This window comes from Myotis myotis, unplaced genomic scaffold (assembly GCF_014108235.1).
Source record: "Myotis myotis isolate mMyoMyo1 unplaced genomic scaffold, mMyoMyo1.p scaffold_m19_p_14, whole genome shotgun sequence".
Lineage (NCBI taxonomy): Eukaryota > Metazoa > Chordata > Mammalia > Chiroptera > Vespertilionidae > Myotis > Myotis myotis.
Window position 1 is genome coordinate 40,259,888 of NW_023416318.1, and position 26,024 is coordinate 40,285,911.

Genomic DNA, 26,024 nt, shown 5'->3' on the forward strand with positions numbered 1-26,024 from the left:
TTTAAGGAATTTCTCTTAAACAGTGTAGGAAAAAATAAGCCTGATTAATAGCCACAATTTATAAACAATTCCAGGAGTAGATTTAATTAACCGATGTTACATAATTACCAAGCCAAGAACACACAATCTGGAAATGTAGAGGGAGAAAGTTGTATGCCTTCATCATTTGCCAAGTTTTGTATAAGTGGGTAAAATTACAACCAAAAAACAGTGGTTTTATCTCATTCATATTGAGAAAATATTTTCTAATTTAATATTTTTAAGTACGTAGAGGGCAATTGTTTGTTCTTTCAGAGAAATCCTTTTCCAGGAAAGTTGTACTCTCCATGGAATTATAAAAAAGGGAAATCTTCATATGTTTTCATATTTAAATATGTGAGCTCACTGAGTGTGAACCTATAACACACAGAGCATTGAAGTATTTCTTTAAAGGATCATACCAAAATTAGAAAAAGTCCAAATAGATTCAAGTAAGAAAGAACTGGTAAGCAAAGCTTACTCTTCCTAACATAAATGAGTAACTGATAACAGGAGGGGAGGGGAAGGGAGCGAAAGTGGCAAAGATCATCACAACAAGATCAGAAAAATATTTTTCCTTAACTTAGTACACAATCTACTATAATATTGCTAGTGATTTTAGGATTAACTCATACTTGTGTTCTGGTTTGAAAGAAAAAAAAAAAAACGCCATTGGGTTAGAAAAGCCTTGTCCTCTGTGTCAGTCTTGGAAAGCTGTCTCCTTAGTTATATTACCAAACAGAACAGCAATAACATCTACCCGAACCTAATTCAAACCCCCAACAGATCTAAGTTCAACAGGGTCTTAATACAGTCCCTAGATTCACCTGCAATGAAACAAACACAGACTACATCACAATTAATATTTTGAGACATTTAACACCTCCAGAAACACTGAATAGCCTATCTAATCAATGTATTTCTAAAATAAAATATTTACCACAGTTTGCACTGCCTTCTTTAGAAACCCTGCTATTGTTTGCAATTAAAATAGCTCTGAGTAGCTGTTTTATAATCTCTTCAAGATAGGTATAGCTCTCACAGACAAGAAACATTTATTCTAAGTATACATTCCCCACCCCGCCCCTCCAAACATTCCAAAGAATATTTTAAGGACAGCCACAGCACATATCACCTGACACTTAGCCACATTAAAAATGACAGTTTCGCCCTAATTGGTTTGACTCAGTGAATAGAGCGTCAGCCTATGACTGAAGAAGAGTCCCAGGTTCGATTCTGGTCAAGGGCACATGCCCAGGTTGCAGGCTGATCCCCAGTGGGGTGTGTGCAGGAGGCAGCCAATCAATGATTCTCTCTCATCATTGATGTTATTATCTCTCTCCCTCTCCCTTTCTCTCTGAAATAAAAATATATTTTTAAAAAACTGACAGTTTCGCCGTAACCGGTTTGGCTCAGTGGATGGAGCGTCGTCGGCCTGCGGACTGAAAGGTCCCAGGTTCAATTCCGGTCAAGGGCATGTACCTTGGTTGCGGGCACATCCCCAGTGGGGGATGTGCAGGAGGTGCCTGGTCGATGTTTCTCTCTCATTGATGTTTCTGACTCTCTATCCCTCTCCCTTCCTCTCTGTAAAAAATCAATAAAATATATTAAAAAAAAAAAAAAGATAGTTTCTACATTTTGCCCAAAAGACAGAGATAACAATATTACTATCCTATATAATACAAGCGTAATATGCTAAGTGTCCAACCAATCAGTTGACTGGTCAACCGCTCAACCATTCACTATGACACGCACTGACCACCAGTGGGCAGACGCTCTAACCGGTAGGTTAGCTTGCTGCGGGGGTCTGGCCAATTGGGACTGGGTGAGAGGGCCAGACACACCCTGGAGCCTTCCCAAGGTCCCTCCTTGGCCAGATGGCCGGCTGGCCCCCATTGGCACCCATCGGGACTAGGCAAGACAGCCCCGATCAGCCCCGATCGCTGGCCAGGCCAAGGGACCCGACCTTTGCACAAACTGGTGAACCAGGCCTCTAGTGGAATATAAAAATTCTTTACAAATTTTAAGACAACCAATAGAAGTTATTGATAGAATAAAATCACTTTTTAAAAAAAGGCAACTAACTGATTAGTCAAAATCTCAGTTTACCGAGATAAACTAGTAAGTACTGCAAACTAATATAAGAGCCATACTTAAGATAATAGAAGTTAAAAGTTAATTCATTCAGTAGTGCCTTTGCTAATATTAGTGTGTACTATTTATAAATGTACTTCAAAAAAGAGCATAAGAAGTTACAATTCACATTCATGAAAATGTAAAAACATAAAATGCTGCCGAAGCCGGTTTGGCTCAGTGGGTAGAGCGTCGGCCTGGGGACTGAAGGGTCCCGGGTTCGATTCCGGTCAGGGGCATGTGCCTGGGTTGCGGGCGCATCCCCAGTGGGAGATGTGCAGGAGGCGGCTGGTCGATGTTTCTCTCCCATCGATGTTTCTAGCTCTCTATCTCTCTCTCCCTTCCACTCTGTAAAAAATCAATAAAATATATTAAAAAAAAAAAAAAAAAAAACATAAAATGCTGCATGTGAAGGCAAATGTGAACCTAAATCAAAACAGTTAAATTCAATATTTCGTACTGAATATTTAGCATTTTTAAATTGTAATGCTTTTAAAAAGAATCTGATGTTACTTCAAATAATTTGTTTTTAAATGAATGCATTACTAGCTTTTCAATGAGTTTGACACATAGCAGAACCCCAATAAATCTTTATTAAAGAAAATAATGGTTGAGGTATGATTTTTATAATACTCTTTTTTTTAATTGATTTCAGAGAGGTAGGGAGAGAGACAAGACAGACAGAAACATCAATGATGAAGAGTGAATCATTGATGCATGCCCCTGCTGCATGCCCCTCACTGTGGATCAAGCCTGCAACCCGGGCATGTCCCCTAACCAGGAATCGAACCGTGACATCCTGGTTCATAGGCTGACGCTCAACCACTGAGCCACACTGACCAGGCTATAATACTCTTTAAATCGAGGGCAGGCAGCATAAAAATCTTAATTCAAAATTGTCCTAATTGATTTTTTAAAAATAGTTTTCATTATTTTCAATAAAAAATAATATATAGCTCTTATAGTCAGATTCCAGCATGGTTTTGTAATTTATCAAAATTTATCTCAAAGGCCCTGGCCGGGTAGTTGAGTTGGTTAGAACATTGTCCCAAAACTCCAAGGTTCCGAGTTCCATCCCCAGTCCAGGAACATACAAGAATCAACTAATCTATACTAATAATAGAGGAATATGCAAATTGCCCAGGATGCCCTCACAGTAACAACCGAACAGCAGGCTGCGTGGGGCGACAAGGCTAGCAGGGGTGTTAGTGAGAGACGACCCAACAATTGAACAGCAAGCTGCTATAGGGCGACCAGGCCGGCAGGTGATTACTGAGGGACGACCAAATGACTGAAACCAGGCTACATGGGCCGACCGGGCCGACGAGGGGGTTAGTGAGGGACAACCAAATGAATGAAAATCAGGTTGTGTGGGGCGACCAGGCCGGCAGTGGGGGCGAGGGGGGGGGGGGGCAGTTGAGGGTGACCAGGTCAGCAGGGAGTTGGGGGCGACCAGGCCGGCAGGGGGGCAGTGAGGGGACCAGGTCGGCAGAGGGGGGCAGTTGGGGGCGATCAGGCAGGCAGGTGAGCAGTTAGGAGACAACGGTCCTGGATTGTGAGAGGGATGTCTGACTTCCGGACATCCCCCAAGAGGTCCCTGATTGGAGAGGGTGCAGGCTGGGCTGAGGGGAGCCCTCTCCCCCATGCACAATTTTCATGCATTGGTCCTCTAGTGAATGCATAAATAAGTGGAACACCAAATAGATGTTTGTTTCTTTCACTTTCTCTCTCTCTCTCTCTCTCTCTCTCTCTCTCTCTCTCCCCCCGCCCGCTTCCTCTCTCTCTCTAAAATCAATTTTTAAAAATTTATCCCAAAGGTCACAAAATTTCAACAGAAAAATAATTCTTATATAGTAAATAATTATATTTTTAAGTTTCAAAATATAGTTTTACCAGCCTTTAAATACCTTCCAGGTACCAAAACTAACAATTCAAGTGGTAATTTAGTTTACTTCAGTGTGTTTTTTTTCCCCCAGAGAGGAAGGGAAAGGAAGAGAGAGCTAGAAACATCAATGATGAAAGAGAATCAATTGATTTACTGTGTCCTGCACACCCCACACTAGGCATGGAGCCCAAAACCTAGGCATGTGCCCTTGTCTGAAATTGAACCCGGGACCCTTCAGTCCACAGGCCGACACTCTATCCACTGAGCCAAACCAGCTAGAGCCACTTCAGTATTTTGATAGAAATGACCATCTGAATGTTTTTCAAAAACTTGTGAAAAATTTTTTAATCATAATCAAATTTACAGTTGTTCTTGGTTAATTCAAAAATGAATCAATTCAATCTCAGTGTCATATCTCTTTATAAGCAAAGTTATACCTGTCCACAGAACGGCCTGGCCCCACTCCAAGTTCTGGACGTGCACTAGGTAAGAGGTAAGACAACCTGTCCATCACTGAAGACGCCACAGGTAAGGCAGCAACATTTTGATTTATTTTCTTGAGTTCATTCACAATGGCACTGGCAATAGACTTTAACACATGATGAGGAAGATGAAATGTAACTGTGGCCCACTGAAAGAAAATGGGAAGTGTAAGCAAAGGAAAATGTATTCCAACAGTTTTAACCAAAACCATAATGTAGACATTATAAAATAAAGAACTACTTATCAGTCTCAAGTCAGTTTACTCCATTAATTCATCAGTTAAAGCAGAAACTTGCAATTACATAAGAAGTAAAATCTCAATTAGTCACCCTCAAAAAGACAGTTAAGAACCAGATGGTAATACACCTTCTCACATATCCCATCCACAATTAATACGTTAAGTGCCATGTCAGTCACCAGTGACTGACACTATACTTTCCGTCCGGATCTCGTCAGTCACTGGTGCCACCAGCTTATCAATGAGATCAGATATCGCGGGCTAAACGGAAAGGAAGACAAAACAGGCTTGGAGCTTAAGGTGTTAAGAAAAACTAAAATCATCTGTAATTTTTTATATTCTTTCAGCACATATACAATGTTAAGCACAAACCAGGCACTCAAGTATCTCCATTCATAAGAATATAGTTGTAGCCCGGGCTGGTTTGGCTCAGAGAATAGAGCATTGTTCTGCGAACTGAAGAGTCCCAGGTTCGATTCCGGTCAAGAGCACGTACCGAGGTTGCAGGCTCCTCCCTAGCCTGGGCCCTGGTTGGGGCTCATGCAGGAGGCAACTAATCTGTGTGTTTCTTTCACATCGATATTTCTCTCTGTCTTTCCCTCTCTGTTCCACTCTCTCTAAAAATCAATGGAAAAATATCCTCCGGTGAGGATTTAAAAAAAAAAAAAGAATATATTTGTACAATTTATTATTACTAAGGTAGATGAGAAATTACTTTGGCTTGGCATATTCTTATGCATTTATTGTTGTTATCATCATAATCTAGCAAAAGTAACTAAAAAATAGATCTGTAGTCCCACAGACTTGGATTCCAAGCCCATCTTCACCATCAATAATAGTACCCTGGTCAAATTAACTTCAGATTCCTGCTTATGTGAAATGGGCAAAAACAAATACTTACTCATATAAAGTTCTTATGAGAATTCAAGTGAGAACTGGTACAGTGTTTAACAAAGTAGATATTCAATAAATATTAACCATAATAATTTAATATTAAAATAATTGCTTTAAAAGTTAGGCTTTTATGATAAGCATTATTCTCCCAGAAATCTATAAAGTAATTTCATCTTTATATCCTGTCCCCACTCACCTATAGTTTCCACTCTCTAATATATTCTAGGCAGCCTACTTAAAGTATTACTTATCTAGATTACTGGAAAACTTGTGTCCACAAATATAATTTGAATTGCTAAACTATAAAAAAACAGAGAGGCCCTGATTGGGTAGCTCAGTTGGTTAGAGCATTGTTCCAATATACCAAGGTTGTGTGTTTGATCCCCACATCCAATGAATGCATAAATAATGCATAAATAAGTGGAACAACAAGTTGATGTTTCTCCCTCTACAACCAATCTAAAAAAAATTTTAATTAAATAAAATAAAAATGTACAAGAGAGAGAATGAAAGCCTCTTTGTTTCTAGACCTAAACTGTTCATACATCCAGAGCCTCTTGGTTGAAAGGGAGGCTGAATCCCCTTGAGAAAGAATCCTACAACAGTGCCTCAACTATACACTGTAAATCATATTCCCAAGTCTTCCCCAATGGCATCTGTGTATTCACTACAGTCACTGTGCACTGGGAGACATGCCTGAAAGGTTAGAATTCTACCTTACAGGATTATTCTTTGAATCAACCAAAAATATATGATACAGTTTCTCCTGAGCAGTGTCAGTATTATACTTAACCAATTCTCAAACTTTTAAGATTTATGCTATGGAAATCTTATGTCCCTAGGGAAGGTTCCACCAGGATACAATTGTTCCACTGAGTTACATGATGACACTGCTACCAAACATCAGGCAAAAAAAGGAGGTTATTCTACTAGTTGGTATGATTAAGACTGACAAACAAGGGAAATTGGATTGTTGCTAAATAACAGGGGCAAGGAGAACTTAGTTAAAATCCAGGAGATTTTCTAGGATGCCCTTAAGCCCTATGTCCACTAGTAAAAGTGAATGGATCATTACAACTTAAACACAGCACCACTGAGGATTCGATCCTGCAAGAGTTAAGATTTGTGTCACTCCACCATGTAAAGACATCTGACCAGATGAGGGGCTGGCTCAGAACAAAAAGAATATGGAATAGGTACTTGAAGGAGGAGGTTATAAATGTCAAGTATATCCTCTTCACCATTATAAAATTGAGGGATAGAGCAGCTATGCATATTTTCTTCCCTTATTACATAATTGATGAATGGATAAATGGATAGATGGATGATGTTCTGGGGTGAGAAACGTCTGGCCCACTGTATAAAGTGCAAGAAATCATTTGGTCTGGCCCTGCCAAGGCATTATGGGTGAAATAATTAAATGTTTGACCAAATATAGCAGGCTAATTTTTAACTTGATAATTTTGAATGGCTTGAGATTGACGTTATAACTATCCAAATGGCCCTTGGCATAAAAAAAAGGTTCCTCACCCCACATTTAGATAGAGACAGACACACAGACATAGACACACTTATACAGACTTACTATTTTATGTAAGAATTTTTAGTTATAGCTAATTCAGTCTTTAGGTAGCAGAGTTCTGTTACTTAAACATTTGAGACTGTAACTAAAGTTTAGGAGTAGCTAATATTATCCAGGGTTGAATAAAATATCTGTTGGAAGTTTGTTTCTTTCCTTTCTGGGGAATGGGGAAAGAGATTCTTCATTTGTAAGAAGAAATAGTTCCCCTTGTTAAGTAAAACCATAATATTTTTGTTCAAATACATATAGATTGTGAGTATGGAGATGCTGAGAAGGCAAAAGGGTGGACTGTGCCTGTTATTAAACTACTGTCTCTAAGCACCAAACCTACCCTTTAGGTCTCTTCTCTGTTATATTGGGTCTGGGACTCTACAAACTATATTTCTTCTTTGCCAACCAGTTTTCTGGCTGATGGGTTCTGACAAAAGGAACACAGGATGGAAATTGGAAAGCATGGTAAGGGGAGAAAATCTTGCTCTTTGCTATTACGTGTTATTGCTGTCAGGATTGTTTCAACAAAAGACCTGGCAGCAGCAGTTTATTGTTTTGTTTTCTTAGGATTCCCAGAACTAGTCTCATAGAGCTCCCTCAGAACTCCCACAGAGGTACTAACATCAAACAAGTAGCACCTCTCTTCAGAGATATGAGTCTCACTTTCACAAGCTACAAGCTCCACAGGTACCAGCTGGGCAGCAGCTCCTCTTCAGAAATCTGGGTCCCAGAGCCACAGGGCCCTTTCTCTAAGTTTGTAGAGTCTGGCAAACCTAACCTCTTGTTTCTCCACATTACGTGAGAGCTGCTTCCTGTAGGTATCATCTATGTGTCAATTCAGCATTTCCTGTTCATTTTTTCAGTTCTCAAAACACATGTTAAATCAATTCCTTTCAATACATTCTCGGTTTGAATGCATAGTATGTTTCTGTTTACTAAATAAAATGTCCTATTTCTGGGATAAGGGTTAATAAAATCATTGTAAATCTAGAAAATATAATTCAATGTAAACATTACAAACATAAAAATATAATCCATGAGGATTTATAAGAAAAAATATTAGCTGAAACCGGTTTGGCTCAGTGGATAGAGCGTCGGCCTGCGGACTGAAAGGTCCCACCCAGGTTCGATTCCGGTCAAGGGCATGTACCTGGGTTGCGGGCATATCCCCAGTAGGAGATGTGCAGGAGGCAGCTGATCAATGTTTCTCTCTCATCGATGTTTCTAACTCTCTATCTCTCTCCCTTCCTCTCTGTAAAAAATCAATAAAATATATATTTAAATATATATATATATATTAAAGATACATTCTTAAATTTAAAAACACACACAGCTATATGTTACAGTCGGAATGTCTGTGTCCCCCATACTCCCAAAATTCATCTGTTAAAATCCTAACCCCCAAAAATGATTGTATTAGTAGGTAGGGCCTTTCATCCCTCATGAATGAAATTAGTGTCTTTACAAAAAAGGCTCGAGAGAGATCCCTTGCCCTTCCAACTGCATGAGGACACAGTGAGAAGGCACCAGCTATGAACCAGATAGGACTGACTTCACCTTGGACTTCCCTGCCTCCCCTATTGTGAGCAATAATTTTGTTGTTTATAAGCTACCCAGTCAGTGGTATTCTGGTATAACAGCCCAAACAGACTAAGACAATATATCACGGTATTTTCGAATAATTACAATTGTACATGAGAGAAAAAATTTATAAATGTAAAAGTTATTTTTAGGAAAATGGTTTTTACCATCTATGTTATATTCTTCAGTATAGAAATTTTCCATGTATTACAATTATAACTTTAAAAGATCTTATAAGAAAAACGCAAAAGAAATTAATAAAATATAGCCAAGGATTTAAGTCAAAGCACCATCTCCCACAGACATCCTAATCATGCAGGAAAAAAATTTTTTTTAATTTTTTAAATTTTTTTAATTGAAAGAAAACCCAAAATGGTCATCCCATTTCCTAAGACATATTCCATTTCTCATCGAAGCTCATAATCTGACAAGGTCTCTTTCATCAGCCTCTTGACCAATAGAAGCTCATCAAGCACGGAAGCTTAGTAACAAAGTCAACAAAACAGTTCCCACAAACTGAAGTCAAATTTAAGTAAAAATAGTTTCAAATTTAAGATGACTTATAAGCACATTGTTTTAAATAGAGAAAAATATAGAATCTATGCGTGTCAGGGTAAAAGGAGAACAGAAAAGTGAAAGTATAGAAAACAAAAAAAAGAAAAGTGAAAGTATAAGGGTTTTTTCCTATTATAACTCCAAAGTATTTTTTTTTTAATTTTCTTACCTTAGCAACTTTGTGGTTTGCTGCAGTCTCATGAGATGTATTTTTTAAACCATCTTTAAGCTGTGTGATGAACATATCATAACCCTCTGTACTAGAAATATCTACCTTTTCTAAGCATGCTGATAAGAGCTGCTGTGCCTAAATGAAAAAGATGACCACAGAAAATAAAACAAAAAACGTTAAGTTCAAATTCTCATTCAAATAATTTAATTTGTAATGATTCTAACAGTTACTACACCGAAGCTTGCCTACTTTTACTTTTCTTAACAAACTTAAATGATTTGAAAGGACTACTGCAAAATTACGTGACATGAATTCAGTGTATTACCACACAGGAAAAGTTTCAATACACAGAAGCTATCATAAACCAAAGCAAATTAAAACAAACAAAAAAACGTGGCAAGCTAAAACCATGAACAGAAATAATAGAGGTAAAATTTCGAAGACATAAATGTATAGCCCTTCAAAGAATTTTAAATATTCAAACTATGCAAAACCATCAGAGAAGGCATTCATTCACTAGGTTACCAGGATATATTTTAAAAAGCCCTTTTAATTGTTATGCATATATTCAATATGAACTACCTTAACAGAAATATATGGTTGATATATGGAAAAGAATACATTTACTCTGATCCAACCAAACATAGGACCCCATACTTCAGTTAAGAGAGCGACAAACTAATGTGATGCAGTAAAGGATGCCTGGAGTGTTGGATGGTCTACAAATAAGATATTATGTGAATAACAGAGTTGTAATTATTTAGGTAAAAAGAGAGAAATCCAGCAATAAATGTTAAGAGCCAGCAAGGCCCAGGAGGTGATAAAAGACCTAGCTATATACCTAGCATTTCAGTCAGTGTAGTTGGAAAAATACTGACTAGGGGGTCTATTTCATATAAATATTCAAATATTGTATTGTGATTCTGCAGTATGTTTTTTTTTTAAACTTGAACAGTATGATGCCATCTTCCATTATAAATATACTATAAATCCTTTATTAAGGCATCAGCTTTATTAAGATATCACTTGACCTAAATTCCTTAAATTAGGAGGGGAAAAATATTCAAAACAACTAGAACTAATTAATTCTCTGTTCAAAGATTTTAGACATGCCCCCATAGCCAGATATTCTAATAAAAGATGGCTATTCTGTTTTCAGAACTCTAACTTCCAGCCACATGATTTCAATATTAAAATATAATAGAAGAAAAAAGAAACATATAATAGAAAACTGTGCTATGACACTAAGTGTGAAATCTAAGTGGATATATGCTGATTTTTTTTTAAATGCCACCTAGAGCTGAAACCGGTTTGGCTCAGTGGATAGAGCGTCGGCCTGCAGACTGAGAGGTCCCAGGTTCGATTCCAGTCAAGGGCATGTACCTGGGTTGCGGGCATATCCCCAGTAGGAGATGTGCAGGAGGCAGCTGATCGATGATTCTCTCTCATCGATGTTTCTAACTATCTCTCTCCCTTCCTCTCTGTAAAAAAAATCAATAAAATATATTTTAAAATATAAATAAATGAATAAATAAATAAATAAATAAATGCCACCTAGAAAGAATAAAAACACCTAACACTTTGACATTTTTCATGTCCTAAATACTGCCAGACTGGTGTGGCTCAGTGGTTGAGCCTTGACCTATGAAACAGGAGGTCACGGTTCAATTCCTGGTCAGGGCACATCCCTGAGTTGCAGGCTCAATCCTCAGTAGGGGGCATGCAGGAGGCAGCCGATCAATGATTCTTTCTCATCATGGATGTTTCTATCTCTCTCTCCCTCTCCCTTCCTCTCTGAAATCAATTTAAAAATAAATAAATAAATAAATAAATAAATAAATAAATAAATATCTCACTTGTTTTAGGGAGCACAGGATTATATTCTTTTATATTCTACTAGAGGCCCGGTGCACAATTTGTGCACAGGTGGGGTCCCTCAGCCTGGCCGGTGATCGGGGCCATCTCACCCAGTCCAGGGGGAGGGAACACGGGAGGTTGGCTGGTTGCAGGAGATTGGCTGTGGGAGCACACTGACCACCAGGGGGCAGCTCCTGCATTGAGCATCTTCCCCCAGTGGTCAATGCGCATCATAGCAACCGGTCAACAGGTCGTTTGGTCGACCAGTCCTAACAGCTGCTTAGGCTTTTATATATATATAGATAGGTAGATTTAAGATCATTTAAATTACAAAAATTTTTAAAATATTTCATGTCATGTATTTTTAAATTACATGACATGAACATCAAGGCACACAAAAAAGTTTAAGCCCTAACTGGTTACCAGGCTCAGTGGATAGAGCATAGGCCTGCAAACTGAAGGGTCCCAGGTTCGATTCCCCTCAAGGGCACATGCCCAGGTTGCAGGCTCAAGGCAACCAATCCATGAATCTCTCTTATCATTGATGTTTCTATTTCTCTCTCCCTCTCCCTTCCTCTCTGAAATCAATAAAAATATATAAATAAGTAAAATAAATAAATAAAAATCTGTTTTTTAAAAAGTTTAAGTTGGATACACTTACAAATTAAGTAATGAATAGTAACACTACAGAAAAATGCATATAGCTGAAATTCTAAACTGGGATTTTTAAGCAATACGATACATAGCATATTCCTTACTGGTTGTCCATTAATATTTATGCCTCCCCTTTTTTAATACTTAAAAAAATAAACTACAACTTTCCCAAGCTTCTTAGCCTGATATGGTCATGTGACTAAATTCTGGCCAAAGGGGTAAATATAAAAAAGGTGTATGTAAGAGACTTTATGAAAGAGCTCAAGAACAAAGAAGGAGAAAGAGACAGAGAGGGAAGAGGGGGGGAGAGAGAAACACAGGAAAGGTGAAAGAAAAGTAAGGTTGGAAGGTCGTGTCACACTGTGCTCTCCTGGCCTTTGTCCTCCTAGTCACTATGACTGGGAAATAATGACACTTGGAGCAGTTGTCTTACACTCACAAGATGAAAGCTATAAGAACTGAGGTAAGCAAAGGTGCCTCTACACTTAGCCCTGTACTGTAACTGGAAAGAAATTATCCTGTTTAAGGCATTATATTTTGAAGTCTCTCTTACAGCAGTTTAATCTGTACAGTTCACACTTAAATACCACTTCAACAAGCATTAATTATGCACAGGAAAAACAATTATTTAAATAAAGTTGTGATCAGTAAGTTAACTCTTTATTCTTATTGGACAACCCAATTTCATTTAACAGCTAATAGGTCTAAGGTTACATTAAGTAGAAAAATATATTGATACTTATTTTAACTTACCTCTGTAACAGGTAATTCAAGCTGAACCACATCATCCTGCTTTGAAACTGGAGTTTGCAGAGCAGTGTCTAACAACAAGATTCCATTAAGGTCCTTCCTACATCCTACTGCATAGTCATCCACAAATATAACTTTATCCACAGCAGAAATATACTGACATTTCACCTGTCCACCTGGTTTAGCTGTGAAAAGAACAAAAATTAAACACTTAAGATTTTAAGACCAATAGTCCATTCAAGATAAATGTTTACATGGCAACTAAATACAATATAGAATACTGGACTGGAAAAAAAATTGCTCTAAAGAACATTATAAGAACTGATTATACTGAAATATATACTGTAGATCAGATAAAGGTATCAATGTGAAATTATCAACTTGGTAACTACCACTGCTGTTATAAAAGAGAATTATCACTGTTCCTAGAAATAAACAAAAATAGTAAGGGGTTAAGGGGTATGATATATGCAACTTACATTCAATAAAACAAAAGTAATATATATGTATATGTGGAGGAATATATTAGCCCCTGAATGAATAAATGAATGAATGACCATATGACTAGGTCTATCGTCAAGACAGACTCACGCTGAAACCGGTTTGGCTCAGTGGATAGAGCGTCAGCCTGCGGACTGAGAGGTCCCGGGTTCGATTCCGGTGAAGGGCATGTACCTGGGTTGCGGGCACAGGATGTGCAAGAGGCAGCTGATCGATGTTTCTCTCTCATCGATGTTTCTAACTCTATCTCTCTCCCTTCCTCTCTGTGAAAAATCAATAAAATATATTTAAAAAAAAAAAAAAAAAGACAGACTCACAATGAACAAAGTGGGTTTGGGATATTTGGCTGCTATGACGCAGGAAATCACAGCAATCTACTCCCTCGCCTCCCAATCCCCACATCCCCCCACACCTCCACACGCCCCACACACACCCCACAAAGGAGTGCATCATGCTCCTTGCAAGACTGATTCTCAGCATCTGAGAAGTAAGGAATGGTTAGAACTGAATTTTTACCTCCCCTACAGAGAACACAGAACTTTATCATGCTCTGCATCCCTTTTTACTGCAGACTTCAGAAGAAGCCAAGACCTCTAGGTCAGCCCTCACTATGTGGCCTGAAATCCCTAAGGGGTTTTTTCTATCTCCCACCCACTTCTTGCTCAAAATGGCAACCACAGCCTTCTTAGGGGTGGCTGTTTTCTGCTCACACAGCACCTATTTCAGTCTTGGAAATGGGTTGGGTATCACTTACTCCTTATTGACATTATACCTCCCTTCTACTTAACTCCCTGTTTTTTTGAAGCTGTTAATGAGCTCTAATATGTGTTATTTCACTCTTTGTTGCAGTGTTCTGAAGATTATAATTTTGTGAAGATTTTAGCACTCGAATCACTGTTTTACAACCATGTTGTTAATTTCAATACCCACAAAGAAGATCCAAGGTACTAGTCTCTCTGTTCCTTAACTGCTCACCTCCATTGATCTTACCTTCAGCCTCATGTCAAGCACCTTCTTCCCATGGTCACACTTAATCTGTGTAGAGCACTGCTCACTTGGCCACTCCAATTCCCAAACTCCAACCATTCTCTGACCGCCCAATTCATTAAACAACATTGTTTTATGTCCTTACCTGACTCTCGCTTTTCTCCATATCCAGCTCTGATCATTATCATAATAAACTTTCTTTTCCTCACTTCCTCAGCCACATTCACCTGACAAAACACTAAGCCTAACCTCCTCACTATTCTTTTTGTTTTTGTTTTTAAATAGCTATTTATTCATTTATTTATTTATTTCCATCACCATTTATCCCCTCCCAATCCCTCCTCCACTTCTACCCACCTCCCTCTCCCCCAATTAGCACTGCTGTCCCTGTCCATGAGGTTTTTTTTGCTCAATCCCTCCACCCACCTCCCACAGCTGTCAGCCTTCTCTCTATCTGTGAGTCTATCTCTATTCCAGTTCTAATTTCTTATGGTATTTATTACCACAACATTGTGTGTCGGGGAGGGGAGAGGGTGTAATACTAAACCAGTGGTTCTCAACCTTCCCAGTGCCGTGACCCTTTAATACAGTTCCTCATGTTGTGGTGACCCCCAACCATAAAATTATTTTCGTTGCTACTTCATAACTGTAATGTTGCTACTGTTATGAATCATAATGTAAATATCTGATATGCAGGATGCATTTTCATTGTTACAAATTGAACATAAAGCATAGTGATTAATCACAAAAACAATATGTAATTATATATGTGTTTTCCAATGGCCTTAGGCGACCCCTGTGAAAGGGTCCGTTCGACCCCCAAAGGAATTGCGACCCACAGGTTGAGAACCGCTGCACTAAACCATGAGCTCTAGGAAAGCAAAGACTAACTGCTGTATCACCAGTACTTGACACAAAGTAAGTCTTTTTTAATAAATGACTTATTTTCTATATATAGTGGGGGTTTTCATTGTCGAGAATATTACGGATGTCCCCCATTTACCCTCTTTCGCCCCTCAACCTGGTTCCCACCCCATGCCAGGCTTTCACCGCACTAGTGTCTATGTCCATGGGCTATGCATATATTCATATAAATTATTTGGTTAATCTCTCCCCTTCCCTCTGACGTCTGCCAGTCTGTTCCATACTTCCATGTCTCTGGACCTATTTTGTTCCTCAGTTTATTTTGTTCGTTAGATTACACATATAGGTGATATTTGAGGTCATATGATATTTGTCTTTCTCTGACTGGCTTGCTTCACTTAGTATAATAATCTCCAGGTCCATTTATGCTGTCTCAAAGGTATTTTCTAGTTTTGAAGAATTTTTTAATATACTGAAATTAAACTAAAATGTGGCAAAATGCAATATTCTCACAATTATTTTAGTACACATGTAACACCTAGATGTTTTAGGTATGAAACTAGTGATCTGGAACAGATGATCCCGGCCATCTCTACACGCCTTGCCCCTTTTTACCTCCTCTTCTGCCAGTATACAGTCACTGTCCTAAGCTGTAGTGGCATTTTGGTGAAAAAGTACCAGAGCAGTCTGTAGCTCAAAAAAGGAAGGAAGGAAACAAGGGAGGGAGGGAGGGAGGAGAGAGGAAGGATCAACCAAAACTGAATTACAGTAGAAAAGGAAAAAATAGAAAGTAACAGAAATTGGGTCCTTGAAATATCCCTGCTCTTTCATGCACTATTTCATTATATATTAACTAAATACAATTTAAAAATATAATGAGATAAGTTTTTATTAGCAGACAAACCAATCTGGAAGGTTTTTCTTACAAAAAAAATTAAGATAAAATAGTAATTATTCAGTTCAAATGAAACCTGTTTCTCATTTATCCCAGGCATATCAAATAAACATGCTTGTCTGAGGTCCTAGTTAGTTTGAACCTCTAAACTTAGCTGCACATTAGAATCACCTGGCATGCTTTAAAAAAAAAAAAAAAAGTATGCCTGGGCTGCACTCCAGACCACTTAAGCCAGACTACTGGGGCCCAGAGTATTTTTTAAAAGCTCCCTTGAGGATTCTAATGAGCAACCAAGGCTGAGAACCACTGCCCTTTGCCATCTCCCCCGTCCTATTTCTCTCTTTCCTACCTCATAAATCAAAGTAAAAGTAAAGAAACAAATCACAAAGATTTAAATTCCTGCGCCCACAACAAATCTCAAAGAAGGGATTCCTATCTGCCTCACTAAAACATTTCTATCATTTCCTCTAAAAAGCATAATATTTATGTCCTCTAAAATACAGCCCTGATTTGACACACTCAAACTAGACACTACTTCTTTTTAGGAGCCCTGCCCTTGTCACAAACTCTTTTATATAGCAATTACTTTATTCTCTTTGCTATTTGTACATCATTATCTCCTCTCTATACTTCCTTCTTTGTATTATTTGTACCTCTCTTATCTCCTCTTCTATACCCAAAGAGTTTATCTTAACTTTGTTGTATACCTCACATTTTTAAAGTTCTACAGGTTACAAAGAATTTCTCCATTCATTATCTTATCAGGTAATAAAGTAATCTGGGCAAGAATTACTAGCCCACTTAAAGATAGTAAGTCAGGCCCAGCTGGGGTTGCTCAGTGGTTGAGCCTTGACCCATGCACCAAGAGATCGCTTGTTCAATTCCCAGTCAGGCCACAGGCCCAGATTGTGGACTCAATTCCCCGTTGAGGGGGAAGGGGGCATGCAGGAGGCAGCCAATCGATGTTGATGTTTCTCTCTCATCAATGTTTCTAGCTCTTTCCCTCTCTAAAATCAATGAAAACATTTTTAAGGAAAAAAAAAGATAGTAAGTCAGATAAGTGTATTGCCAAAGGCACCAAAAGGCATAAGGTCATGAGCAGTACAATGCACATATGAGAGGTACCTCCCACCCACCTCCCTACTGTTCTTACATACTACATTACAGAAATCAATTACTGTCTACATTCTAGCTACAGTTATAGCTAACATTCCTAAGTAGAGAGTAACAAACGCACAACAACTTAAGTACAATTACAACTACAAACTGCCAGTTAAACAACAAGGATATAGTAATACATTCACACGTCGGCTCCCTCCCAAGCTCCCACTGCAAAGACAGTGAAGAGATAAAGAGGGCCTTACCGAGCCCACAAAGAAAAAAGGAGCAAATGAGAATATGACAGCAAAAATATTTTTGAAATTGGAGGGCAGATAGAAAAGTGTTAACTGACTTGTTACCATAAAAATCTAAAAGCTAAACCAGTCAGAAGGGAATTGAATGTTAACTGATACTAAACATGTAGCTCCTAATCATAATAAGGCCCTAGACTTTTTTTTTACCTTAAACTAGGAGTTCTTGTACTACTTAAAAATATGAGAAGCATAGCCCAGGAGGGACAAGTCTAAGATCCTCAGGCTCTCTGATCAGTCTTTTCTGTATGCTTTGTATTCTAATGCCAAACTGCTTGTAACAAATATTACCAACTTCCTACCTGTGTACTTTTGTTCATGCTGCTCCTTCTAACTCAGTGGTTCTCAACCTTGGCTGCACATTAGAATCACCTGGGAATCTTTTTAAAATCCTGATTTCTGGGCCTCGTCGTCCGAGATGAAATTCTGTTTCTTTGTTATGGGATGAGGCCACAACATTAGTGACAAAGAAACAGAATTTCCGGAGGATGAGGCCCAGAAATCAGGATTTTAAAAGATTTCCAGGCGATTCTAATGTGCAGCCAAGGTTGAGAACCACTGCTCTAACTCATTTTCTTTCAAGTCTCAGCTGATACGTCATCTCTTATAGAAAGCTTTTTTAATTTGGCGGTAGGACTGGATTTCAAATTCATCTTATTACCGCAAATGACACTTTGTTGAACTGAACTAATATACTAACTATACTAATAAAAGGGTAATATGCTAATTAGACCAGACGTCTTTCGGATGTCCTTCCAGACAAAGCCGCAGCTACGAGGGCTGAGGGCCGGCTGTGCGGGCCGGTCCGGGGGCACCGCCCCTTTCCCAGAGGCAGCAGCGGGAGAGGCCATGGAGCCTCGGTCCCAGAGCCATCGCAGAGGCTGGACAGAGTGTGACAGCGGTGCCTCAACCTCCCATAGCCCCTCCCCAAGCTGTCCTGGCCCCAGATAGGCCCACCCCCATCAGTGGGCTGGGGCCAGGGCCAGCCCTAACAGGGCTGGGAGCTGCAGCAGCCAGCAGTGGCGGCAGCATCGGGGTGATAGGGGTGGCGCCTTCACTTGATTGGCCTGGTCACCTCCTCCAGAGGGAGGCCAAACTGCAGCTTAGCAGGGAGTGGGCCTAAGCCGTCAGTAGGACATCCCCTGAGGGCTCCTGGACTGTGAGAGGGGGCAGGCTGGATTGAGGGACCCCCCCACCCAATGCACCAATTTTCGTGCACCAGGCCTCTAGTCCAGCCGTGGGCAAACTACGGCCCAGGGCCGAATCTGGCCCGTTCAGCTGTTCTATCCGGCCCACGGAGCGGAAAGAGCGGAGGGTTCTCTTGCTCTCCCCTCCACTCCTTCACCAGCAGCAGTGTTAACATGGCAACGTCGGGAAACATGGCCGCAGCTCCTTCTTCTGAGTCCAGTTTAAGAACCCATTGTGGCCCTCGAGTCAAAAAGTTTGCCCACCCCTGCTCTAGTCTATATATATAAAAGCCTAAGCGACCGGCCGACTGGTAGCTATGATGCGCACTGACCACCACAGGGCAGATGCTCAACGAAGGAGCGGAAACCACAGACATGGAAACATGGAACAAAATGATGAACTTCAGAGGAAAGGGGAGAGGGGGGAGGGCGGGGAGAGATTAACCAAAGATCTTATATACATACTAGAGGCCCGGTACACGAGATTCCTGCACTCGAGGGAGTCCCTCAGCCCAGCCTGCGCACCTCTCGCAGTCTGGGAGCCCTAGGGGGATGTCTGACTGATGGCTCCCCAAGGGGAGTGGGCCTAAGCTGGCAGTCAGACATCCTTAGTGCTGCCGTGGAGGCAGGAGAGGCTCCCAACACCACTGCTACACTCACCAGCAATGAGCCCGGCTTCTGGCTAAGCAGTGCTGTGGGATCACACTGACATCCAGGGGGCAGCTTCTGCATTGAGCGTTTGCCCCCTGGTGGTCAATGCATATCATAGTGACCAGTCATTCCACTGTTCAGTTGATTTGCATATTAGCCTTTTATTATATAGAACTAGAGGCCCGGTGCACAAAAATTTGTACACTCGGGAGGAGGGGGGTCCCTCAGCCCAGCCTGTGCCCTCTCGCAGTCTGGGACCCCTCAGGGGATGACCACCTGCTGGCTCAAGCATCTCCCCGGGGGATTGGGCCTAAGATGGCAATCAGACATCCCTCTGGCAGCCCAGCAGCCCTCGGGGGATGTCCACTTGCCAGCGGGGAGCAGGCCTAAACTGCAGTCGGACATCCTTAGCGCTGCTGAGGAGGCAGGAGAGGCTCCCACCACCACCGCCATACTGGCAGCCATCAGCCTGGGTTGTGGCTGAGCAGAGCTCCTCCCATGTGAGAGCACCCTGACCACCAGAGGGCAGCTCCTGCATTGAGCGTCTGCCCCCCGGTGGTCAGTGTGTGTCATAGTGACCAGTCATTCCCAGCCCTTCTACTGTTAGGGTTCGTTTTCATATTTTTATTATATAGGATAGAGGCCTGGTGCACAGTTGAGGGCCGGCTGGTTTGCCCTGAAGGGTGTCCGGATCAGGGTGGGGGTCCCGCTGGGGTGCCTGGTCAGCCTGGGTGAGGAGCTGATGGCTGTTCGCAGCTGGTCACATCCTCTTCAGGGTGGGGGTCCCCACTGGGGTGCCTGGACAGTCTGGGTGAGGGGCTGAGGGCCGTTTTCAGGCTGGCCAAGCCCCCGGGCGACGGAAGCTCCCAGCCTCTCCTTTTTTTCTTTTCTTTTTTAATTCTGGGATTTATTTACCTTCTATAATTGAAACTTTGTTGCCTTCAGTGGAGCTCAGAGCAGGCTGCGGCAGGCGGGAAGCTTGGCTTCCTCCATCACTGGAGCAACCAAGCCTCCTGCTCGCTCCAGCTCCATGGCTGCCGGCCGCCATCTTAGTTGGGTTAATTTGCATATAGTCGCTCTGATTGGCTGGTGGGCGTGGCTTAAAGTGTAGCAAAGGTACGGTCAATTTGCGTGTTTGTCTTTTATTAAATTAGACTAGTGACCCGTCATGGGAATTTGTGCAAGACCCAGGACCCCTCCCCCCACACACCCCTGCACCATGGGACCGCCCCGAGTCCCAGAATCCGGCCCCGCATGGCCGGCGCGCCATGGGATAGCCCCAAGTCCTGGAATGCCGCCCCGATGCCCTGCCTCCGGGCTGCGCTCGTGGGGCCATGAAAACATCGGCATAAGTCACACAAAAATGGCCACCGGGACTCCTGCGGGGCCACAGGAACCCCTAAGGAAGCCACACGGAGCAGCCTCCAGCCCCACCCCCACAGCCCCGCATCCCACCGCTTCAAGGAGGCGCCCCACCTGCCGCCTCCCACCGCTGCAAGGAGGCGCCCTGCCTCCCTGGCGCAACTGCAGGAACCCCAGCGGCAGGCACGTGAAGCAGCTGGCCCCGCCCCCACTGTGCACGCCTCCATCTTGTGATGGTGTTGTGGAGGGTTAATTTGTATATTCCCTCTTTATTATATAGGATAGGACTGGAGGATAGGTGCAGTCCCTCAGCCTGGCCTGCGCCCTCTTGCAATCCGAGACCCCTCAGGGGATGACAGAGAGCTGGTTTCGGCCTGATCCCCGCAGGCCAGGCCAAGGGACCCCACCGGTGCACAAATCTGTTCACAGGGCCTCTAGTATAAATATAAAGCACCAAGATTGTCCTAGCTGTTTTGGCCGTGGATAGAGCATGGGCCTTCAGTTGAAGGGTCCTGGGTTTGATTCCAGTCAAGGACACAAGCCCAGGTTGCCAGCTTGATCCCCAGAAGTGGGTGTGTAGGAGACAGCCAATCACTGATTCTCATCAGTGATGTTTCCATCTCTCTCTCCCTCTCCCTTCCTCTCTGAAATCATTAAAAATATATTTTTTTAAATGAAGTCTGTTTAAAAAAAAAAAAAGGTACCAAGCCCTAGCTGGTTTGCCTCAGTGGGTAGAGCGTTGGCCTGCGGACTTAAGGGTTTCGGGTTCCATTCTGGTTAAGGGCACATGCCCAAGTTGTGGGCTCAATTCCCAGTAGAGAGCGTGCAGGAGGCAGCAGATCAATGATTCTCTCATCACTGATGTTCTCTCCCTCCCTCTCCCTTCCTCTCAGAAATCAATAAAAATATACGTTTTTTAAGTACCAAGACAAAAAGTACCATTTATTGAGTGCTTTGGTGGATGGTTCAAGCAGTGTCTACACATATCAGTTTACTTAATCTTTCCAATAACCCACTGAGTTAGGTATTATGAAGTACAGTGGAGCCTTGACTTATGAGTGTCCCCACTAACGAGTTTTTTTGAGATACCAGCTGTCTCTCGGCGGATTTTTTGCATTGAGTTGATAGAGTAATAGTAATTTGAGTTAACGAGCTCCTTAACGAGCTCGGTCTCCGAACGAATTAAACTCGTAAGTCAAGGCCCCACTGTACAGAGAGAGATTAAGCCAGCGGTTCTCAACCTATGGGTCGCAACCCCTTTGGGGGTCAAACGACCCTTTCACAGGGGTCGCCTAAGACCATCCTGCATATCAGATATTTACATTACACTTCATAACAGTAGCAACATTACAGTTATGAAGTAGCAACAAAAATAATTTTATTGCCGAAGCCGGTTTGGCTCAGTGGATAGAGCGTCGGCCTGCGGACTGAGGGGTCCCGGGTTCGATTCCGGTCAAGGGCATGTGCCTTGGTTGCGGGCATATCCCCAATGGGAGATGTGCAGGAGGCGGCTGATCGATGTTTCTCTCCCATCGATGTTTCTGACTCTCTGTCTCTCTCCCTTCCTCTCTGTAAAAAATCAATAAAATATATTTAAAAAAAAAAAATAATTTTATGGTTGGGTCACAACATGAGGAACTGTATTAAAGGGCCAGAAGGTTGAGAACCACTGGGTTAAGCGTCTTGCCTATGGGCACAGCTACTAAGTGGTGAGTCACAGACTGGAACTCTGTGTGGCTCCAGAGCCAATATTCTTAACCATAAGGCTAAGCTTTATAAATGCCAATGCCTTCCAAATCTGGATTCCCAAATTTTCAAACTTCAACCCTGAATTTCCAAATACCTTCTGGATATCTCTACTTGAATGCCCTTCAAAATTAACACAACTGAAATCACTATCTCCCTCTTGCTTTTTCCAACAAAAGCTACACACCACACTTCCTTGTACAGTAGTTCCCCACCCCCCTTATGTATGGGAATACATCCCAAGGCCCCCAGTGGATGCCTGAAAGCATAGACAGTACCTAACCCTAAATATACTATCTTTTTCTATGCCTACAAACCTATAATAAAGTGTAATTTGTAAATTAGGCACAGAAAGAATTTAGCAACAATAACTAATAATAAAATAGAATTTTAACAAAATAGTGTAATAAAAGTTATGTGAATGTGGTGTCTCTTTCAGCAAACTAGCACAAATTTCTTTTTCCTTCTTCACAACTTCAGATAGAAGATTCAGTCTTACTATAGATCTTAACAAGTTTAGCATAGGATTATTTCTTTCCTTAACTTGAGAATTTCCACCTTTTCACTTTATAGCTCCTTTGGCATAACCAAATTGCCAGCATCACTACTCTTTGGAGCCATTATTAAGTAAAATAAGGGTTACTTGAACACAAGCACTGCAATACAGTTGATCTGATAACCAAGATGGCTACTACTTACCTAATGAGTGGGTAGCATATACAATATCAATATATAGGACAAACATATGATTACCATCCAGAACGAGATGGAGAGGGACAGCCTGAGGTTTCAGCATGCCACTCATAACAAGGCACACTTTAAAACTTATTCATTCTTAACTTCTGAAATTTTCCATTTAATATTTTCAGATCATAGCTAACCGCACGGGTACCTGAAACCATGCAAAGCACAACCATAAATAAGAGGGACTACTGTATTGCCTACTTGGGTTAATAAACGCCATTCATTACTCAAAGTAGGAACCTAAGTATGAATAATTTTCATCAATGTCTCTCATCCCCACATTCACCAAATTATGTTGTTCCTAACTCTCAAACTAACTTAATGATACTCTCATCACTTCTCACAACTGGGCATTAGCTTCAATGCGTTCTAAAAATGAATCTGACCATGTCATAACCTACAGTGGTTCCCTACCATTGACTTCTTAGAAAAATATATTATGGCCATGGCTGGTGTGCCTCAGTTAGCTGGAGCATTCTTCTGTATACCAGATGGTGGTGAGTTCAATATCAGGTCAGGCACATGCCCGGTTGCAGGCTCGATTCCCAGTAGTGGGTGTGCAGCAGACAGCCAATTAATGTTTCACTCTCACACAGATGTATTTCTCTCTCCCCCTCTCCCTTACTCTCTCTCTAGAAATCAATTTAAAGGTGTGGCTCAGTGGTTGAGCAATGACCTCTGAACGAGGAGATCATGATTCGATTCCCGAGAAGGGCACATGTCCCAGTTACAGGCGTGATCCCCAGTGTAGGGCATGCAGAAGGCAGCTGATCAATAATTCTCTCTCATCATTGATGTTTCTATCTCTCTCTCCTTCTTCCTTCCTCTCTGAAATCAATAAAAATATTTTTTATTTAAAATAAAAATCAATTTTAAAAAACACAAATCTTATATAAATCCACTCATTCATTATAAAAAAATGTTTTGCTAAAGCAAATCTTTGACAGAAGATAGAGCATCATGTAGCATTACTGAAGTCAGTCAGCTGAAATAGAACCAACGTATGTACTCATAGCCCACAAAGAGATTTGCTGAATTTACTTTTTATAAAGAACTCATATAAAGGCAATTATCTTCTGGGGCTATTAAAATTCCAACTTATACTGTGTTTATTATCTTTCATAGAAGAATAATTGAGACTAGGAAGGCTGCATGTACCAAGGTTAGTCAAAAAACAGGAAGTGGTTTGAATCATTTATAATCCAAAGCAGAGACATACAGAAAATTTTACATTTTATCCAAATTAATGCATGAACACATGCCAATTCAGTAGTAAAAAAAATATTTTCTAACTCTAACACAGTGTAAGTATGAGTTTTATCCATAAAACTCCATAATCCATTGATTAATATACACGTCTTCATTTACTTATATACGTATACTACACGAACAATCCATATACAGTTCTTGAGGACTATGCAGTTTAACCTGGTTAGTTTTCTATATTCTAAGACTTCTAGAGCAGGCAGTTCTGGGCTTTAAGTCTAAACAAGAAGTTGTTACATCAGACAATCTATCAGTAAGAATTCTCTCAATCTGAACTTTGCTACAACTGGAATATTATGATCTTTTTCTCATTTATGATCACTGTACAAACTTTTCAAATCAAATCAAAGTCAATGCCTATCTAGGACAGGGGTAGGGAAAGCCTGGCCTGTGGGCCACCCAGGAAATCATTTGGTCTGGCCCTGCCAAGGCAACCATAGGCGGGACTTGAAATTCAATAAATCTAGTAGCGTTTTTCATAGCAACATAAATTTATATTAAGTGAATTATAATAAGTGAATGATGTGTAAATATCCAAATGGCCCTTGGCAGAAAAAAGGTTCCCCAACCTGATCTAGGAAAAGGATAAAGGGAGAAATTCATAAAGAAATGTAAAATCAGAGTATTTAGCTAAAAACAATAAGCAGCTTTGGAGTTTGGCTTTTTCACTGTGACAAGATCTGGAACCCACTTAAAAAACTGAAGAGACATGAATTTCTCTTACACATATACTGTATTACAATATCCACTGATTAATATACACATGTCTTCATTTACTTATATACGTATACTACACGAACAATCCATATACAGAATAGACTAAACTTCATTCTGACATTTAGCTACGCCAATAGACTGAAATATATTTACCAACATTTATATGTCCATCTACATTTGAATGATATCTATTATCCTTTGTATATAAACACTAAGTCAGTGAACATTTTTTAAAGTAATAAATAATGAGCATATTAATATTAAGCACCTATGAGACTTAAGAGAATTAGCATTCATTGTGTACCTACTATACCAAGTAGATACAAGGACTGTTAGATACTTTAAATATGTTTACCACTCAGTCTTCACAACCACCCTATGAAATATTAATCTTAATTTACAAATGAGGAAGCAGAAGTTCATGAAGTTTAGATAGTGAGTTAGTGAGCTAAAATTCAAAATTCAGAACTACCTAAAAGCCCTTTCTCTTGCCACATGCTCTCAAAAAACTATAAAAACAAAAAACAGCCGAAACCGGTTTGGCTCAGTGGATAGAGCGTCGGCCTGCGGACTGAAGGGTCCCAGGTTCGATTCCAGTCAAGGGCATGTACCTTGGTGGCAGGCACATCCCCACTAGGAGATGTGCAGGAGGCAGCTGATCGATGTTTCTCTCTCATCGATGTTTCTAACTCTCTATCCTTCTCCCTTCCTCTCTGCAAAAAATCAATTAAAAAAAACAAACAACAACAAAAAAAAAAACAGCCCTAGCTGGTTTGGCTCAGTGGATAGAGCCCTAGCTGGTTTGGCTCAGTGGATAGAGCATCGGCCTGCAGATTGAAGGATCCCGGGTTCAATTCCGGCCAAGGGCACATGCCCAGGTTGCAGGCTCGATCCCCATT

At 40.9% G+C, this 26,024-nt stretch overlaps 1 protein-coding gene across 13 annotated transcripts in view; it reads right to left on the minus strand.

The window, feature by feature from the left end:
- Positions 1 to 26,024, minus strand: part of BIRC6 (baculoviral IAP repeat containing 6) — a 176,415-nt gene that overhangs the window by 146,340 nt on the left and 4,051 nt on the right. For 12 of the 13 annotated variants that reach the window (XR_004971887.1, XM_036334918.1, XM_036334915.1 and 9 more), the window contains exons 2-4: positions 12,797 to 12,978; positions 9,530 to 9,667; positions 4,474 to 4,667 (exon numbers count right to left, since the gene is read on the minus strand). Coding sequence is in view for 11 of the 13 variants with exons in the window: in XM_036334918.1 (XP_036190811.1) it covers positions 4,474 to 4,667; positions 9,530 to 9,667; positions 12,797 to 12,978 (514 nt within the window). In the remaining 2 variants the exon portion in view is untranslated. Of the gene's footprint in view, positions 1 to 4,473; positions 4,668 to 9,529; positions 9,668 to 12,796; positions 12,979 to 26,024 lie in introns of those variants that run through there. The other variant, XM_036334920.1, reaches the window with a different exon arrangement.